Consider the following 21,667-nt stretch of genomic DNA (forward strand, 5'->3'; position numbering starts at 1 on the left):
TTTTCTTCATTTTTAAATAACTTTGTATTAATCCCAACTGTTGTGATTAATTTACTGTATACATTTTCATATTTAGGTTCACGGTTTTTCGAAAATTTCTATGAAATATTTGTTTTATTTTCGTTTTCAGAGCTTTAGAAACTTGTGGAAAGTATAAAATCACCTATCATGCTTTATTCAAGCATTAAAAACTAAATTTCAAGTAAATCCCATTCAAAACACTCTATGACTCTGTACTCAATGAGGATAAGGATTTCATTTATTCAGCAAAATTTCATATTTTTACATTTTTGAAAACTTCGTTGAAAAAACTTTTTCCTGTGCAATCTCTTAACACAAGAATATTACCTATGCTATTTTTATCATAGAAAACTTTAATTAACTTTTGACACTTTAAGATTATAAGGGTCAATCATGCAAACAATTGTTTCGTAGACACCATGGAGCTAGGATGAAGACAAAAGGGGATGAAGAATAACGTTCCACTAATTGCCCTTTTCAACTACACTAAATTGATACAGCAATTAGAATTGCTGGTAAATAATTGAGATTTCGTATGACTTAACCATTTGTATCGCATCCAACCGCTGTTAATAAACATAGAAAATCTCTAACAAATTTTCGGCATGTCCCGTAAAACAACTTGCCTTGGAAAAAAACTTTTAACATAAGTTACAAATATGTAAATCACAACTTACCGTGCTTAAGACTTTGATTACAACACCGCAGCGCATCGTCCAGTGCGTTACTTTCCAGATGTCGCTGGGCTTCTTCGTTGAACTCGGCAGCCTGCAGTTCTGGTCCCCACCAGCGTTCAACCAATCGCCGTACAAGAATATCTTGCTCGAAACCAACAACACCGCTATCGCAACCATTACTGCCACTAGCACTAGCATCCCTACAAACACCACTCTCTAAACTCGCTACGGAATCCGGGCCACGCAAACTGTCCGTTTCCGGAGGCTTCTCGCGATTACTTGCAGCAGAAGTTGACGGCGATAACGAGAGCAACGTTAACGTTGAGGTACTCGTTGATGAACTGCTCGTCGTTGAAACTGATTGCGTTACCACGTGCGAACTGTTCGATAACGTCGGAAACTTCTGCTGACAGACGGTACAGCTGCTGTGTCCAAAGCAGCACTGCCGGCAAAAAGTGTGCCCGCAGGTTGCCGTTACCGGATACCGGAGGATGTCCTCGCAGATAGGGCAACACAGTGGATCTACCGAATTTTCACCACCAATTTGATTCACACCGTAAACCGCCGATTGGTCAGCAGTTCGCTTCGCGATTATGGCGTCAATCAGCGAGGTTGTTAAGTGCTTCATTCGATCCAGGGGGATCAACTCCGTTTTCAGAGTTGCACTGATATGCGCGTAAACGTCCAGAGCGTCCTTCAGACGACCAGTTTTGGCAAGAGAATCTCCATAGCCATAATACACTGCATGAGGCTGCTGACGAGCAGCGCCACTTGGCACCTCATTACCATCCGTTGACATACATACATTCATCACTGTTTTTCTATCTTCTGATTCCCGAGGATCACAGCAGCACTCCCGAATATACTGCTCAAACAGTTCACACGCAAGCTGATAATCACGGCTCATAAATGCATCTATCGCCAAATCCGTCATTACGGCCGCCATCTCGCCTCGCATAGGCTAGGGTTGGCAAAATTAAGTCCCCCCACTTGTATGGCAGTTGTCTAATCTCTGCCTCGCACCACGCGAAGGTGAGGTAACTATTTTTGGACCGCGCACTACTCCAAAACTGACCGTCAGTTTACCTCTTTGTTTTCTTCTCACACTTCTTCTTTTGTCGACGTCTTCGTCTAGCCGACCGCAATTACGAAACCGCACAGACTCGACCGCTCACGTGTCAGAAACTTTACCTGTGGCTTGCCAATTGCGTAACTGGTGCTCGACACCTCTTGATCCACATTTACCAGAGCATCTTCAACCTCGTCACCATTAACTGGAGCGCTACAATCCGATTATCGTGTTGCCTAGCGAAATCACGATGCACTTGGAGATCAGATCCAGCTCTAGCACTGCTCTTAACTTCCCTCTTAACGGCGGAGGTCTTCTTACCACCCTCAATCCTTTTCCTCTGGTATTTCAATGAATGAGAGCTAAAATTCTTCTAACCTAAACTACACCTGTATATATACATATACTTTGGTGGTTACTTTCACACCGGCCACAACCCTACAAAATGCATTTGATTGCACTCTCTATCTTTTCTCGGAATTCAATTACCAATCAACTTCTGTTGCTATTGTTGATGCTGCTCTTGTCGCTGTCACTGCGTCGGATAATAAACTATGACTTGGCAGGTCCTTTCCGCTGCTCCCCGCTGTTGTGCCGGTCCAGTCGTTCCAGAATCAATCGCGTTTTGCTTCGTTACGCTCTGTTAAGAGTAAAAACCGGAAGAAAGAAAAAAATGAGAACTTGTCAGTGATAGTTAATGGAAAAATGATGTCTCGAGAGTGAACCGTCCTCACCACCCTACCGGGTGGACCCCACCGGTAGTGTGCGTGTGGGCGCAGAATAGTGGCATAAAACGAAATTTAATGGTGCAGTGAATTTTAAGCGTTTTTTTTGCTTTCTCTGCTGCAATGTGCGCACAAAAATAGTTGCATAAAGAACGATGACAACAGACACGTATTTGTAGCCAGAAGTTATCCGATCGGGCTGACCCATTAGTCTGGGTGGTGGGAATTAATGGAAGATGTTATCGTTGTTCAAGCACTCTAGCACGCGATTATTCATCGAGACTGACACAAACGAGGTATCACCGCGAAACGGTACTAATTAATAACGACGATGGCCCGGGAAACAGGGCAATAAAGTACCGCTTTAGAAGGACACTGTTGTGATTGTGTGTATGCGTGTATGTTTGTGTGTCGCCCGATTGAATCAAAACAAGGTTAACAGTTGAGCCTTTTATGGTGTTGTGATGAACGTCGCTCGGGTGAACTAAAAATAACGATTCCATGGTACAATTCTCTGTCCACCACTAAGACAACAGCGTTAGCATTATAATAAATGTGGGCGCATGAGAATAAGCAATATAATAAAATGAGAAACATTATCGAATACACCTCGCAATATATGAGCCGTTAAGAGCAAAAGTGGTACATGTGCCATTAAGTAAATTTTTCAGGAGACGCGGTAAACGAAAATACTCAAATAGTAAATTATTTACAACAATTTTATTCAACACAACTGCACTAAATCATTGCTGGAAAGGTTTCATAAGACGGCACATGAAAGCATAACGAGTTCTGGTTGAGAAACTTACACAAACTTCAATGGAAAAACATGTACCACTTTTGTTCTATGAGAAAAATAATGACAACCAGAAAACGTTGAGAGCAAAAGTGGTACATGTCCAGTGTGAGCATTAAGGATGCATTATAGCTCTCTAATCTTAGGACATAGAACATTCATGTCTTCAGCAGAGTTGTCCAAGTGATTGAGTACTATAGAATGATGATCTGTTTGTTGATCCTAAGATCCTCGACTATCCTAAGATCCTCGACTTACAATTCATCTAACATGCACAGACTGTACATGTACCACTTTTGCTCTCAACGAAATGTTGATCATGTTAATTACCAAAAATTGTGTTGGCTATAATTTTGGTTTAGGTTATCAAATCTCGGGTTTTTCTTGGATATTCTAGTACATTATTGCGTTCTGCATCAATTTATGCAAAAAACCCAAAAAGTGTAAAAATGGCACATGTACCACTTTTGCTCTCAACGGCTCGTATGCCGGTTGGTAGAGAAAATATGAGGGTCCGATCGAGTCGGGAATCCGTAACACAAACGAGCAAATTAGCAAATTGAAAATTATGCTCCAAGAAGCGTTTTCTCTAACAGCTGTCGGCATTTTGCATTATAGTAAAGTAAAAGTTGAACGAGTGTCATAAAACGTTCACGTAAGGATTTAGACTTCGATAACGGTACCATGATCAATCGGATTTTCTTTATTTTGCACCAATCGAATCGAGTGTTTTATAACATTTGTATGATGCTAAATAACAAGGCGCCACGTGTCATGATGGGTATGGAGGGTTAATGATAGATAATTTGAAATTTTTATTTAAAAACAAAAATTTAAAAATAATTATAGTTATATTTTGTTCTATCTTTCTTAGCTTGAATGTCTGAACTTTTATATAAATAAGGTGACAGGATAAAAAAAAAATTTAATAAATCGGAGTGAATCGGTTTTTTTTTTATTCTCGTTTATTTTCCGTCGGTCTAGTTCCGCCACTGTTGTGGCCAATCACCGACGCCCAGGGAGGCGACTCCACACCCAGGACCCTAACTCACGACCCGTTTATTAACGGACCGGCGCCAACGGCTTTACTTCCTCATGCGATGGAAGGCGTGATCCCAGAGATTTTTCGCCTCAGAAAATCTCCCGGTGTCGGCTAGGATTGAATCTAGACCAGTTGGGTTGGTTGTGAGTGGATCACGCCACCTCACAACCATCGACACCTATGTCGGCGGTGGGATTCGAACCCAGGCGTCGAGCGTGGTTGACGGAGACGTTACCAACCACACTAGGCCCCCGCTCTGAGTGAATCGGTTGTGTAAGCAAAAACTCAAACAAGATCAAGATACAATTTTGGCGAACTTATAAGAAGCTTTTAGATCTGTTATATATACTACGAAGATTTGGTCCTCTTTGCCTCATTTTTATTTTAGTATTTTTAACCGCCTCAAATTTTATATTTATCTTGGTTGAAAATCCACACGATCAAAAATTTGCAAGTATGTTAAAAATCCTAAGAAAAAACTCTAATATCACTCATCTATATTTCGCAAGCACTAATCACAGCCTGGTGGTAAACCGAAACGCATGTCCCCTGTCATCGCCATTACAACCGTTCGATTCCACACGTACGACCGCTCTGCTCACGGCACCGGACATTTCCCATTTCACAACGGGATTTCACTTTGACCACCACCCATTAACAGCGAGCAGAACAGAACAACTTTCCGAGTCACCCCATGTATCGCACTGTACGGCTTCGAGAGACACACGTCAAAGTTATGTAACGTCCGTGCCTACACGGCTGTGAGTTCTCGAGCCAGATCCTGCTAAGTAACAGTCACAGTAACCGCCATCGCCGCTCGGCACCTCACCAGCAGCAGACCGTTTTGCATTTCGTTCTGGCAAATGTTGCGAAATCAAGACACAAACATAAAGCATTACATTTTATGCGCCATTAGGATGCCGCATCCACTGACAAGTGTTTTCATATTTTATGCAAAATTGACACTTCCTCACCATATGGAACGTGTATCACCCGGTGAATCATTCGCTGGTTACAGGAAGCTGACCCATGAATCTGTAATGGACCGGGAGACCACCCGCAATCCTGGCTTCGAAACCACACTCGACACTTCACGTTCCCAAACGAGGTCCAACAGTGCCACAAAACTTGCAATCAAGTTTAGAATTACATAACCCGTACGACGCTTCCCAATTCAGACACACATAACCTAAAGGGCTAAATTCTATATCGATATAGGCGACCTTCTCTACAGGGTTGGCACTACACACGTACGCGCTAAGGGGCAGAAGCACACGACCGAAACTAGAAGCCGCGCAAACGGAAAAACCGATCTCGCGTAGACGCCTAGAACAAACCAACTGAACAAGCGTTTGGGACGACGTGAACTAGCAAGCAAGTCGACGCGCACATGGCACTCACTGCGACCTTCTATTTCTCTTGCTCTCGCCCTCTCTAGCGCACAATGTTTCTCGCGTACGCCTCGACCACGAGTTTGAGTGGTTCTCTGTTTATACGACCATCACCGTACGCAGAGCGAGTCAAATACGCTCCACATTTTATTGCTCAATAAAAGAGCTCTCGTGGGGAGGCTCGCGCGAGTTTGTTGGATGCGATGCAAAATTTTTCGTTTACTTCTCAAGGCAAGCAAGTAGTGAATGAGACAGGGTAGCGAGGACGAGAGTTGTGTACCAACCGCATAACCAAAGTATTAGTGAACTAAAGCGTGGCCTTATTTTTTGCAAGCAAAAAAAATTGCGATGCGTAACAGCTTCTCCCCATAGACAGGATGATTTCGTAAGCACTCTCTCACACACACACGCGCGTCAAGAGTGCGCTAAGAAGTGTAATGAGGCGGTGGGTTGATGAGCGGGTGTGTCCGTCGTCAGGAAGTCAGGTGTAAACAACGGTAGCTACTAGTGATGATGAGTGCTGATGTTATTGGGAGGTTCTGACCAAGTGATGTTCATTAAACTCTGTCGAAATGGTTTCGCTGGTGATGTGTGACTAAATTTAGTTAATATTTATGTGGAAATCTTTTTCTGCGGAAATGGAAAGTAAATCAAAGACTTTCCATCCGGTAGTAAATTTCGTTCCCGAAAATCATATACAGTCACTCCACAATTGAGGGTCAAGCACAATTATGGGTCACTTTTACGAAAATATGCCTATGTTCAAGAAATCAAACAATTTTTATTAGTAATTGTATTTTTAATGCATTCGTGATTATTTTATTGGCCTTGGGCATAATTGTGGGTCCGTCAATATTTGGATAGTTTTCAATACTTTTACATGGAAATGCATTGAAACCAGGGCTGATAATTTTCACTGTCAGCAAGATTTTCAGTGAAATTGGAAACTGTGGAATTCTAATTTCCAACGAACGAACTGAAAATGAATATTAACACTTTTCATTTACCGCTTGTGGCGTTGCAGTCTTACACTTGAGATAAATGCTGTCTGCAGCAAGTTGCAGTACAAACAACTTTGCTGAAGAATCTTTGCTTCAAATTTCTTTTGTTTTGGAGTTGTACCATTTCATATCAGACTAGTTACGAATTTTCATTTCTTTTGAATATTTAAACAAAACTGTAGCATTTAGAAGACAATAATGTTCAGCATTTGCTTGTATATCACCGAAACACACAACTTTGTAGAAGACACAAAAATATAACTCGTACACAGACCGAGTTATTGCCAAAAAATAGCTCATAATCAAAAACTTTTTTTATTTACTCTCCAAATACTGAGTTTATCGACATACTATCTTGAGAAAATAAATAGTATATTAAAAGTCCCAAAGAATGACAATAAGATTAAGTTCAGAACTCTGCCACTAGTGGCGCTGCAAAGTCTAACTTTTAAGTCTCACACATGAGATTAATAGTGTCTTCAGTAAAGTTGTAGATAATATTGACACAAAAAACTTTGCCGAAGACTTTTTTCTAACTTCTTGTTTTAGAAATATAAAGTTTTATATTAGACTAGCCCCTAAAATTAGATTTTTTTAATATCCAAAAAGACAGAGAGACATAAAGACCTGTAGCGTTTACAAGCCAACAATGTTGAACACATATTTTTATATCATCCTAACACACAACATTGTAAAAGAACAAAAAAGAAATCTTTTACACAGACCGAGTTATTGCCCAAATGAATATTGTGTGAACAAAAAAAGTAGGAGAGTGGTATCCAAGATACGACCGCATGATGTTGGACTACGGTATTTTTATATTCCATTAGAACAAAGCGCAAAGCGTTATACATAATAATATATACTAGAAGAATGGATCTTTTATATTAGCGCTGTCACTTCAGAACAAGTTTAACTCCAGCCCAGCATATAACTCCATGTAAAAAAGCAAAGCATTGGTGCTACATTCCGATTCGGAACTTGACCTTCTGTTGATTATACACAGACTTCGCAGCCAACTGTTAAGAGTACAGGACAATTGCGGGGCCAGCGCTACGATCCTACTAACACTAACAGTCTCTTCCGAGCCGAGACTCGAACCTACGACAACTGGCTTGTTAGGCCAGCATCGTACCTCGAGACCAGCTGGGAGGCTTATAATTTCATGTATTTTGAGAAATTACGTTTATTTCAATAACTTAAATGAGCAAGATCTCAATTACATGCTTTTTGTGTAGTTGTTATCAAGATTTTGGCGAGTATTGTGCCGTGTCAAATAAATGTTCTGAAAAAAAAGGTTTTGGCGATGACAGGAATATATTAACTTCTTTAATTATAATTTAGAGCATTTCTAAACGTTTCATTTATTTTTTTTTTGACGTAGAACTATGTCTTTCAGGAAGTTCGGCTACATAGGGGCCATCCACATACCACGTGGACAGATTTTTAACGATTTCGACTCCCCACCTCCCCCTCCGTGGACAACTGTCCATATAAATTCAAAAAAAAAAGTATGGACCGTGGACATTAGCCAACCCCCCCCCCCAAAGCTGTCCACGTGGTATGTGGATGGCCCCATACTCGGCTACATAGGGATGTAAAATGAAAATCTGAAACCGAAAAAAGTGAAAAATATGTCCAATTTCAAATACTAATAAATCGGTTAGTTTTCGATGGATTCCTTCGTTCTTGCAGCAATAAATTGGAAAATCTTCTAAGATTCCTTTCAAATGCAGCAAATTGTAATTTTATTATTCGAACTATTGTGCTATTGAAAATTTTCAAGCCTTGTCAAATATTCGCAAAATTCGACTTCTGATTGGTCGTTATATGATTCCTTCCCGAGCACGGTCGACAGAATTATGGGCATAGTAATTCAGAACGCACTATTTAGCCTATATAAGAGCTTGTTTCAGCCGAAACTGTTCATATTAGTTCTAGACAGCTATTACCACAATCCTTACTTAACCGCAGCAGCTGTGGAGAGACAAACACAACGAGCGAATCGCTTCTCAGAGCTGATGTAGTCTAATCATGTATCTGCTTTCTCAAACATGCAACTGCCACCACCCGCTTTCTGCTGCTCCAGAAAGAATCGTCCACTTTGCCGGTCAATGAACAAATGAGAAATTCAATTGTGATTTTGGATCCGAATGCTTAAAATTATCAGAGAAATTTTCTGATGTGATATTGTTATATATCAGAGACTATCAAGAAAACCAGGAAATTCGATTTTAAAAACTTTTTCGCCACCCTGAAGGTAGAGTAAGTAACGGCTTAAGCAGTGGTACCTATTTTAATCAGTCGAATTTTGATCAATATCGACAATTTCAATGATGGAAACGAAAACTTTGATTGTACAGCTGTCTTTAAAATATTAAAAAAAATACCGTTAATCACAAAGAAAATTGTGAATGAACATGAATCGAAACAAATCGATCTATATTGCAGCCATTCAGGAGCCACTTCGGGTGCTAAAAACGCCTGCAAAACAGATGGAAACTGCTTAAAATAGGTTCGGGGTGATTGGAATAGTGTCTCTCGATTGGTAACTTGTGGTAACTGAATAAATTGATTATTGTTGAAGTTTGATAACTTAGTAACTTTACAATCTAAAAACAAGTTCTGACAGAGAAAAAGATAGAGAACAGATTGATATACTTCTATTTGAATTTCACCCAACACATTTCGAGTACTTCGTCTCGATGCACAGGCGGTTCCTAAAGCTGCTTAGAATATCTTCCCTACCTTAATTTTTTAATGAGCTTTAGAATGTAATAGCCATCTTTAAAGCAGTGAATATTAATCTATAGCCAATTCAGCTATATGATGTCAAAATGGTGAATTGGATATATTCTCAATTATTCACTCAATTTGCAAGTTTTGAATAATAATGTAACCGACAATTTGAACATCTCTACCGGACGCAAACATATCTGTTTTCCACTCGAGGGGTTAATAAACTGTCTTCTCCGCTAATATACCCACGAAAGCCGATAAATTAACTTCTCTAAACCTGCTCTAAGCTCTGCCTTAGTATGCAAGCACTTCCACATCGATCATTGATTGCACCGTTCACAAATATTCCAGTCCCTTTTCGGTCAGCACTCTCACATTAACCCTTCGGGATAAAATTCAGAATCACTTCAAGTCAAACAAACGACCGTTCTGATGCACGGCCGGAAAAATCCTCCCGGCCCCGGATCTGTGCCCCCTCTCTCTGTCTCTCTCTCATACCCAACGCATTCAAACAACAGCGCAGCACTAACACTAGTATCGAAAACTCTGGAACCGATTCTACTACAAAATCGCGAAATGAGAAATAGTGAGAGAAACAAGACTTTTGACGAAACACAGAAAAAAAAACTGTTGCATAACTTGTTCACAGCTCCATAACAACCCTCTACGACGAACATTTGCATAACACACACAGGCATGACAGGCTAGGCTACTGTGCCTGTTATAACCGGGTTGTGTAACAGGCTGCCGACGCCGCCGTTGTCATCGCGGTTTGTTTTTCCAAACCCGAATACAATTGACTCCCCTCGTTCGACCTCCCAGCAGATTTACACTAGGAAGAGGGCATTTTAGATTAGTCACACAACATGCTTCTAACGATGACAGAACGCTCTTTGTCTATTTTTTTTCCTGAAATCACTTAACCGCGTATTTATAAATGCTTATCTCACTCACGGTACTGCCTCCGGTGTTGCTTCCATTCAACGCTGGGTAATATTAATGAATCATCAAGGAAAATTGGTTGACTCTAGAAACTATCACCGACCACTTGTTAAATGGAGCAGAAGGTATCGAGATAAAGCAAAAGAACCGCTGCGCAAACACAACGTGGCATTACGAATAAGTCTGCCGATTGTTATGTAAACAGGCACCTCGCACTTACTGATAGTTCACGTTCACACTTCAAGCGGTTCTCTACGCATCGGTTGGCTTGCACTTCTGAACTTTCGACGCGTTACAATGTTGACGAGTTCTTCAAATTTATAACGTTGTCAAATTGGGTTGAAATTTAAACCGAATTAGCCAGGCGGAAAATCTTTTCAAATTTAATCACCGCTCTTGCCAATTGGGACGCGCTTTGCGGCCTATAGCAACAGAAACAGCACGTTTTGTTATGTAACACCACCAAGACACTTTTTTGAGTTATGTCACCAAGAAGTCGATGGCACAAATGCCACCAGCAGCATAAAAACGGCATGTAATTCTAAAACAAACACATCCAGAAGTTACGACATGCCAGCCAGCCACTCACTTTTTACTACACGTAACGCTTATTCAACACAGCTTCGGCTGGAGCAGATGCGCTCACGAGTGAGAGCGCTCGCAAAAACTCCAGAACGTTTTGCTGCACCGCGTGGAAAAATATTCTACCACGTCCACGCGGTATCAAAACAGAGAGATTCAGAACTCACTCTCTGCACGCTGGAATAATGCACACACACCCACGTATCTCGTAAGAATCGTATGAAAAAAACTCGCACAACCGGCGTGTTCAGCTCACGCGAGAGAGACAATTTTCACCACTGGAGAACGTGGAGAACCAATATGAGTGTCGGCGGACAACCAGCAGCAGAAGCGGCAACAGAATACGTAATCCTTTTTCAGTACTAACGACGAAGACGTTTGTGTAATCTCAATTTGGTTAGGTAATCACGTAAAACCTGAATTGGGTCGTTGTTCCAGAATTTCCACAATTAAACCGGCCTTATAACACCCTTATGCTCTTCCCAATTATCCGAAGGTCCATCTAGGACCACCAGATGTGCTCACCTTCAAACGCACAGCAATCGACTGGTTATATCATCAGAAATAATCTTTTCAGCGGGGCACCGCGAACATCGAGCTGAACCTTTTACTTGTCAGTCACCGAAATTTTCTTCATTTCTTACAGTCTAACCACCTTCTTATTATTTTCACTATTAAAATTGCATTTATAAGCAGAAGAAAATTGCGTTTCGAATCGCGCGCTCTTCGCTCTTCCTTGATACGCAAATTTCGAAATCAAATTCTTGTTAAATAACAATACACACGCTCGGATCTCGGCTGGGTCAGTTTGGGCTACTTCCATTCAGTATTTAGCAACATCCATCGTCTTCTATCTTCCTGTGTATGTGTCTTCTCGTATGGCGCTCAACTGTATGTGAAACACTTTTGCAGGCGGAGCACGCGCGAACGTTGAGCGAAATTCAAGCACTACACTAGCAACCGAACTGTTTCACGTACTCGCAACGAATGAGCGAGCAGTGCTTCGAGGCAGTCGCCGAAAGCGCGGTGTGTAATTGGGACACTCACGCACTCTCATCTCTCGTGTACGCCGTTGTTTACTCAGGCGAGCGTAGGTGGTGTGATGTAACACTCACGCACAATACGTAATGCGAGCTGCGCTCTCCAGCATCACGTAATTGCCTATGCCGAGCTCCCCAATGGCAGTAACAGAGCTCAGGTATAATAATACTCACCCTTTCCACCTCTGTTATAGTGGTAACAACAGCCGTGTCATTTGTAGGTGAGTGGCGCTTTAAATTGCACACCCCTCTCACCTAAGTGACAAAAGTGGGTCAGTATTACAAGCTGTCTGCAGCATGCTCTTTTGTTGTCGTTTTTCGGTGGTTGCACCTACACTTTTCGAGCGTACGCAAAACGCGAAACCGTATCGTGTTGTGTACATAGAAGGTTTAATCTGTCCAAGTCCCCGCGAGCCAAGAAGCTGCGAAACTCGCGACAAGTAACACAGAAACTATGCTGCCAGACTTATGCTGCTGCTAGAATGACTGCTTGTAGACACGCAAATGCTCGATAGCTAAACTAGAAACATGTCAGTAAGAGCGCGTTCTTCTCATTATGCAATTTTCTATGTTTCGAAACAACGCAACGTTCTACATTCACGTATTGCCTGTGAGTTTTTTTTTTTTCTTCACATAACATTTATTTGACACGGCACAAATACAATTTAATGTTTAACGGCGCCAATTATATCTGACGACTTAAAAACTAAAGCAAATTTTTTATCCTCGCTGCCGACTACGAGCTGATTGCTTGTCAGTTGTCAGTTGTCGAAATGTTACACCGACACTCGTTGATACTAGAGGAAAATATGTCATCTGACTAAAAAAATGTTTTTATGATGATGATGATGATGATGATGATGATGATGATGATAGTTCCACTTCTTCGTCGCTCCTATATTCATCTCATCACGCCTTTTTGATCAATTTACCGTCAAATTTTACCATATTTACAACGTAAAACTTTCAACCACTTGACAAAACCGAGAAGCAAATAGATTTACTTTCAAAATTTGTAGGAATTTGACGGTAAATTGGACAAATGAGAGAAATAAGATGAATATAGGTGCACTTAGCTGTTGAGATGAATAACGGAGCGATTACCCTATGTAAGATATTATATAAAGACGCACAATGCAACCAGTCAGCAAACAAATAGAGAACTGGGTTTCTATACAGGCATAGTAATACTTCAATAAAATACGAATAATATTAAAAAACATGAAATTTCCCACCTTGCGGTGTGATCTGGCAGCAGTCTAATGAAAACCTGCCGAAAAAAAATGACAGCCAAAGTAGTCCGATAACCTAATAGATACAAGAATGAGAAATTCCGTAACTCAGTTAATTTTATTGATATTGCTTCTTTCGTTTCTGAAGTATTTGTCTGTAGAATGGCCAGCTGTGGCTATTTTCGGAATCACATTAGGCCACAAATTCACCTCAGACGCCATTTGGAATTCTAACACGGCAACTTCCGAAAAATCATAAGAAAAAAACTAAGGGAGAGGTAAAACGATTTCACATTAATTGATCAGGGCTCATTCAGAGCGTTTCCCGCCTGAAAATTATCTGGACTTGATCGGAAATTGAACCTAACGTACTACGAGAGAGATTCTATAATCTTTTATTTTCCGATACCTAGTTGGTCTAACAGTCCTTAGGTAAACACAATCCTCCTTTTCAGTGTTAGCTTCAACCTTTTAGTATGAGTCGTAACAATAGATAAAGTATTGAAATACTAATTTAAAATATACAAAGTTACAAACATATCACTTATCAATCAAACATACTTTTTTCGTGATAAAAATTCAAAACGCGAGTAAAACATTCTATGTAAAAGGAATGAATAATAACAGAATTATTTTGTATGACCTATTTTGTACCTTTATTTTATAAAAATGTATCATAGAAAGAATGGTTTACACTTCAACAATCAATGAAGTATTAGTTTTTTGTACGATGTTTTTGATTGAGTACCGTGATCCGGGGTGAGATTTTGCCATCCAACCCGTGACTTGTCAGCCATCCCTTCCAGGTCAGAAGACTAATATTTTTGCTTTTCTCCTAGAAAGGTATAGCAATCACTGTGTATGTGTGTGTGTGCGTGTATGCGTGTGTGCGTGTGTGTGTGTGTGTGCGTGTGTGTGTGAGTGTGTGTGAGTGTGTGTGTGCGTGTGTGTGCGTGTGTGCGCGTGTGTGCGTGTGTGTGCGTGTGTGTGTGAGTGTTTGTGTGCGTATGTGCAACTTTTTAATCTCACTCGATTTTCTCAGAGATGGCTGGACCGATTTTTATAAAATTATTCGCAAATGAAAGGTCTAGTTGCCGAATAAAACCCCATTAAATTTTATTGTAATCGGATTTTAAGTTTGTATGTTATTTATCAAAATGTGAAAATCACTATACTACCGATTTTAACAAAATTGGTTTTAAATGACTGGGCTACCCAACACACTTAACTTTTGAATTTTATAAAGAATAAACATAAGGTTCAAGAGTTATGGAAAGAAACCTGTTCTGGAGACTATTTAATCTCACTCATGTTTCTCAGAGATGGCTGGACAGAATTCCACAAAATCAGTGTCATACGGAAGGTCTAGTTGCCTCATAAGACCCTATTGATTTGTTTTGCAATCGGACTTTTACTTTGCCTGTTATGTTTAAAAATGTGAAATCCAGCTCTGAAAAGAAACATTTTCCGAAGACAACCTAAACTCACTCACTTTTCTCAGAAATGGCTTAACCGATTTCCACAAAGTGGCAAATGAAAGGTCTAGCTGCCTCATAACACCCTATTGAATTTTACTGTAATCGAACAGTAGCTTCGTCTGTAATGTATCAAAATGTGAAAATCACGAAACTTCATTATCTCAGAAACTACACAACCGATTTGAACAAAACTGATATCAGATGAACGGGCTAGTTAAGGGTTAACTGATGAATTTTATAATAATTGAACACGTGGTTAAAAAGTTGTGAAGAGAAAGTCATGTTTGAAATAGAAAAAAAATCCTACTATAAATTTTTAGAATTTTTCTGTTCAGAGTGAAAAATAAATCCAGTAAATATTATCAAGGTGTATTTTTATCTGAAAATTGAAGTGTTCGTGTAAATTCATTTAAAAAAATAATAAGTTCAAATGAGAAAGGCTGGGTCTGACCGCTAGGTGGATTAATTTGGGTTTTTTGGTTAAGTATTCGAGGAAACTTATTCAAAAAAGATTAGTCTTGTGATCGCCATTGGATGGCTGACAAATATTTTGTATTTTGTATAACAAAATCTCAACTCCACAGGCACAACCTCACCACGGCTTACAGTACGTTTTGATTGGTTATTTAAGCATTTGCTAGTACGCCATTTTCTGCTATCGTCCACTGCCTTCACCAGCCATTATCTCCTGTTTTCTGCTGTCGGTACTAACTATTACTGCAACGAAAATCAAATTGGAAATCAATGAAGCAGACGGATTCCGTTCTTTCGTTATCTTCCACCATCCTATACCTTCCACCATTCATTTACTTATTTTCGTCTACAGCTTCGGAAGTCAAATTGAAAATGTACGGATGACGCCGTGTCCTAAGCCGTATATTATGAACTTCAATGCACCTTCGGTTTTTGTTCATCAGAAATTAGTTTAGGGTCTAAGCTTCACCAAAATTTAGTAAAAGCTTCAATAAAATGAGTTTGAATTTTTTACATTTTTAGCCCGGTTATGGAGACGCAGGGTACATTGTACCAAAATCAATAACGGCCATGTAAAATCATTCATCACTTTATGGTGTAACAGCTCCCATAACGGTAGGCGACTTGTTATTTCGCTCATATACAGTTTTCTCTTATAAACAGTCGCTCTCTCTCTCTCTTTATCTCACGCATAAATTGTTTATATCGTTACCATACCACATGTTGCAATGTACCCAGCGTCTCCATAATGGCTCAAAAAGATGAAATAATAAAAAAAAAATCAAGCTTATATTACGCAAATTTTCTCCGATAAATTATTTCCAAACAACTATCATTTGAAAACTTAGACCCTAATCTAACTTTTGGTAAGGAGAAACCAGAGGTATATTAAAATTGCATGATATGCCGCTTCGGATCTGGCGTGCGGCTCTGCTACAAACCTCATTCGAATTTGACATGTATCGTTTTTTGGCATGGGTCGATTCCGGTGCGTGTTGACACACGAAAACGAACGATTGTTCAACGATATTATCTAGTTTTTCCATCTTTCCTTTAACCAATTCAAGCTCAACAACCACCAAAACTTGTTGTTTTTCCATAGAGTATCACTAACGTGTAGGAGAATATGTTTCACTGCGAAAAACAACTGCTCTCATACTGAAGTTTAAAGTTTGCTCATGTTTGCTCTTCGAATGCTATAGAATTTATCTCAGCAGCGCACACTGTTTCCAAAGCTGCAAAAACGTGATCGAAATTATTTTGACCCAAAAAACTTGATTTTAGAGCCACAGTGTCTTCAGTAAAGTTGTTCCATTGATTATTCTCCATGTTATAGAAGTTATAGTTTTGAGAGTAATCCACTTAACAGTGAAAAGCGAGTTTTACTTTTTTCATTTTTGCATATAAAAATTTATCGTGTTCAGCAAAGTTGTAACACATTTCACAATAAATTACTTTGTCGAAGACACCATACTTCTATCTGCCTTATAAATGGATTTATGTGAAGTTTTCTACAGATTGCCACCAAAAATCAGTTTTTTCAATATAACTTCTAGTGGTGATTTTCTAAAATTTTTCAATATTCGACAATGTTGTTTGCTATAACTAAACAAATAATGTCTGCGAAGAAAGTTTATTTTTATCTCACATATTTCTCTGGTTATTGACGATTTTTATTAAAACAATGCATTAATTTACTAACAGATATGTTCAAAATCTGCAAATATCTGCAGAATAAACCATTTCTATATTAAAGTATAACTAAAACATCATTCAATCCAGATATAGGCATTTTTCTATCGCTGTCTCCTGTGTTTATATCTGTAAGTGCACTATTTCAATAAAAATCTTCAATAACTAAATAATTATTAGAGATAAAAATAAACTTTCTCCGGTCAACTCGTGTGTTTTATTATACTGGAGAACATTGTAGAACATTGAAAAATTTTAGAAAATCACTATAAAAATTTATTTCAGAAAAATGATTTTAAGAGGAATTTTAAAGGAAACTTCACAAAGGTTCATTTAAATTGGCAGATAGAAGTATGGTGTCTTCGACAAAGTTGTTTCTAATACAATGTGCTAAAACTTGACTCAGAAAAGTGTATTTTTATATGCAAAAATGAGAAAAATAATATTCGCTTCGCTCCTATGGGTGGATTAATCACAAAGTTATAACTTTCAAAAAATGAATAATAATTAACAAAACAACTTTGCTGAAGACACTATGGCTCCAAAATCAGTTTTTTTGAGTAAAAAGTATTTAGTGTGAATAAGTGCATTATTTAAGTAGAAATTGTTAATAACTAAAAAAATATGTGAGATAAAAGTAAACTTACTTCGATGAAATTGTTTGTTTTGTCATAGTAAACAATATTATATAACATTGAAAAATTTTGGAAAATCACTACTAAAAGATATTTTGAAAAACTGATTTTTGGTGGCAATCTGTAGAAAACTCCACATAAGTCCATTTAAACAGGCAGATAGAAGTATGGTGTCTTTGACAAAGTTTTTTCTTATTAAATGTGTTACAACTTTGCTGAACACGAAGAATTTTTATATGCAAAAATGAAAAAAGTAAATTTCGCTTTTCACTGTTGAGTGGATTAATCACAAAACTATAACTTCTATAACATGGAGAATAATTAATGGATCAACTTTGCTGAAGACACTGTGGCTCTAAAATCAAGTTTTTTGGGTCAAAACAATTTCGATCACGTTTTTGCAGCTTTGGAAACAGTGTGCAGCGTACACCGCGATGCGCTTCTGTGTATTCTCAATGGAGTGATTCACCACTCTTGTTTCGCTCAGCTGCGGTGTAAGCAACAAGTGTTGTATTTTTTCTGCGAACAGCAGAAACACATCCATGATTTTTTTAAAGGACATTTGAGATGTAAGGTATATGAATAATATATCATTGGATTAAGCAACTCTTGGTGAATAGAAAAAAAACATTTCTATTTTTTGCCTTTCTCCTAGAAAGGTATAGCAATCACTGAAAAAACTAAAGGTATAAAAGTGCTCCAAAGGGCCGAATGTCATACATCACTCGACTCAGTTCGACGAGCTGAGCATTTTCTGTATGTGTGTGTGTGTGTATGTGTGTGTGTAACGCTCTCCCAATCTCACTCGACTTTCTCAGAGATGGCTGGACCGATTTCAATGAAATTAATTGCAAATGAAAGGTCTATTTGCCCCATAAGACCCCATTGAATTTTATTGTAATCGGATTTCAAGTTTGGAGGTTATGTATCAAATGTGAAAATCACGAAACATCAATATCTCAGAAACTACGCAACCGATTTGAACAAAAATAATTTCAAATGAACGGGCTACCTAAAGAACTCTTAACTTTTGAATTTCATGAAGATTGAACATGTGGTTCAAAAGTTATGGAAAGAAACGTGTTCTCGAGACTATTTAATCTCACTCATTTTTCTCAGAGATGACTGGACCAATTTTCATAAAGTCGGTGTCAAATGGAAGGTCCAGTTGTCCCATAAGACCCTATTGATTTTTTTTGCAATCGGACTTTTACTTTGCCTGTTATGTTTAAAAATGTGAAATCCAGCTATGAAAAGTAAAATATTTACAAGACTACTTAACCCATTCCCGCTCATGGTGACTCTAGAGCACCATGAATTGTATTGACCATATCTTGGCAGAAAATAGTTAGTTTTGACTACTTTTTTCTACAAAATGTTGCATTTATAATACACTTTTAACTTGGCATATCGAATGACAGCTTGATTCAATGTTTGAATTGTTGTCAAGAAAATTGTAGAAGAAAGTCTGGATTTTTCGATAAAAAAATAATGTGTGTTTTTGACAACTGTTTTTATGTAACGTTAATCAATCGATTTCATAATAAAAATAAATTTTACGTAGATCTATTGTCTATTGAGTGTAACAAGCCATTACATTAGCACTTTTCATTTTTATTCGCTTGTTCCATAAATTTGTATATGGTGCCTCAGAGCACCATTGGGCATACAGAAGACAAAAAATCACAACGTATGCTGGCTAGAAATATTCGTTACGATGGAATATCATATTGGCCAGCATTTGGAGATGCGCAGAGATGTTTCTAACGCAATCATCATTATCACTTCACGCATTTTAGGTGTTCGAAGTGTAATGTTCGTCTTCGCATAATGAAAGCGAGATTTTTTTTTTCATATTCCATCATAAAGAATCAATCAAATGGTCGTAAACGTAGTCTTTTTTTTTCGAAAACTACATGGTTTCTCTTTTATTTTTATTATTTTCAAATAACTGCTTTAAATAGTTAAATTTTGCAAGAAAAAAATTCTCGTGAATTAAAAATAAGTCCCTTGTATGCTCATAGGTGCTCTGGAGCACCATTTCAAATTTCACTTTTTTCTTCAAAATATAACATTTCCCAGAAATTTAAATAAGTCTACAAAGTATTTTGCCCAAATTAACCCGTTAAGTATTTTTAAATCATGAAAAACCTCGTGAGCGGGAAAGGGTTAAACTCACTCACTTTTCTCAGAGATGGCTGAACCGATTTTCACTAAATTAGTGTCAAATGAGAGGTCCAGCTGCCTCATAACACCCTATTGAATTTTACTGTAATCGGACTGTAACTTCGTCTGTTATGTATCGAAATGTGAAAATCACGAAACTTCATTATCTCAGAAACTACACAACCGATTTGAACAATATTGATATCAGATTAACGGGCTAGTTAGGGGTTAACTGATAATTTATGATTGAACAAGTGGTTTCATAATTCGGCTGCTCTATACGTTCCCATTTCATTCGATTATAATCGAACTTAAGCAACCTTTATATATCAAATTGGTAAAACAACGAGTCTATTATCTCAAAGATTACATGACTTATTCAACATAACTAGCGTCATACGAATGAGTTATCTCTTAAACTTACAAACAACTAACTTCATATCAACTTGATATTTGGTCGAAAAGTTATGGAACGAAAAGAAATTCAAAGACTATTTAAAACTATACCTGCTTTGATCAATATACGTGAATTCAACATGATTTAGATGTGGTATCGTACTATTTGAACGTTTCCGGTATCGCTCGTGATGAAATTGTTCGAAATTAAATCATTTCTGTTATTACGCTATTTCTTAAGCACTAACATTACGTCAAATTTCCCATTTTATACTTCAATTACAACATCAATATTTCAGAACCCAAAGAGTGAATATATTTTTATTGGATTGAAACGTCCATGTAAATCTATTTTTACAAATAACAAGTTTGAATGAGAAAGGCTGGGTCTGGCCGCTAGGTGGATTAATTTAGTTTTTTTTACAAAATGGCGGCTGTACAGCGATTGCCGTGAACCGCTTCTTTTATAAAGTTCTTCCGCGGCGAGCAGTAGAAGTCGTGCCCAACGTCACCTATAACCAAAACAATTTTTTTCATTCGCTAGTGAAGTACACATTTTTTTCTCATTCGCTAGAGAAGTACACATGATTATATTTTTGGAATTTGTCTTCGCAAAATGGCAACGGTTTGAAGAAAAAAAATTCATTTTTGACAAAAAAAATCGACTTTAATTGTTTATAACTTTTGTTGTTGTTAATCAATCGCTAAAATCGTGCGTACTTCACTAGATAATCTAATGAAGAAGCTACAGTTAAAATTTCAAGTCAATCGGATGTAAACTTTTTAAGTTCTACTGCTCGCCGATTTTGAAAACATGGGTTTGAGAAAAACGCGTTTAAAGTTTCAAAATGCTATATATCTTAAGAATCGCAATAATAAAGCCCCTTAATAATTTTTTTACCTTCAGTCAGCTATCCCTGCACCGTAAAGTTGCCTGGGAAGAAAGGTAGTGATTGGCTGCTCGGTATGATTTACACAATCGATGTTGTTTACCAATTTTTCAATAGTGTATCTCAAACAATAGTTTGTTTTTGTTACATAAATTTAACCGTAAAAGAATTTCTGATCGATTGATGCCAGAACCTCGATAACCTGATTATAAATGACTGAAACATGAACGCACAAAACCTGACCATTTTTCCTTGGTTTTCCCTGGTTGAATTACTAGATTTTCAAATTCAGGTACCTAACTTCCAGATAGACGTAGTCCTACGTCAGACAGAAACATATTTCTAAGGCTGCTTGAATTCACCCACTTTTCTCAGATATGGATTAACCGATTTTCACGAAATAAGTTGCAATAGAAAGGTCTAGTTGCCTGAAGAGACCCTATTGAATTTTATTACAATCGGATTGTAACTTTGTCTGTTATGTATAGGGATACCATCCGTCTTGACTTAGCAGGACAAGTCCTGATTTTGAGACCCGTTTGGAGCGTGCTGATTTATTTTTCATATTTTAGCATTTGTCCTGATTTTCCTGAATGATGCCGGATATTCAGAAATGTTGAAGATGGTTCAGTACTTTTGTCTTGACCCCGGAAAGAAACGAACTCATTTCGAACGATTT

General features: G+C 38.2%; 1 protein-coding gene across 4 annotated transcripts in view; it reads right to left on the reverse strand.

The window, feature by feature from the left end:
* The window catches only part of LOC129722134 (LON peptidase N-terminal domain and RING finger protein 3), a 154,282-nt gene extending 142,324 nt beyond the window's left edge, over window positions 1-11,958 (reverse strand). Inside the window, exons 1-2 of one of the 4 annotated variants that reach the window (XM_055675381.1) lie at window positions 11,511-11,958; window positions 699-2,407 (exon numbers count right to left, since the gene is read on the reverse strand). In XM_055675381.1, the coding sequence (XP_055531356.1) occupies window positions 699-1,656 (958 nt within the window). In that variant the 5' untranslated portion in view covers window positions 1,657-2,407; window positions 11,511-11,958. Of the gene's footprint in view, window positions 1-698; window positions 2,408-5,304; window positions 5,656-10,415; window positions 10,572-10,623; window positions 10,921-11,510 lie in introns of those variants that run through there. The other 3 variants (XM_055675382.1, XM_055675384.1, XM_055675383.1) reach the window with 3 other exon arrangements.
* Between the last annotated feature and the right edge of the window lie 9,709 nt (window positions 11,959-21,667).

The sequence above is a fragment of the Wyeomyia smithii genome, chromosome 2 (genome assembly GCF_029784165.1).
Source record: "Wyeomyia smithii strain HCP4-BCI-WySm-NY-G18 chromosome 2, ASM2978416v1, whole genome shotgun sequence".
Taxonomy (NCBI): Eukaryota; Metazoa; Arthropoda; class Insecta; order Diptera; family Culicidae; genus Wyeomyia; species Wyeomyia smithii.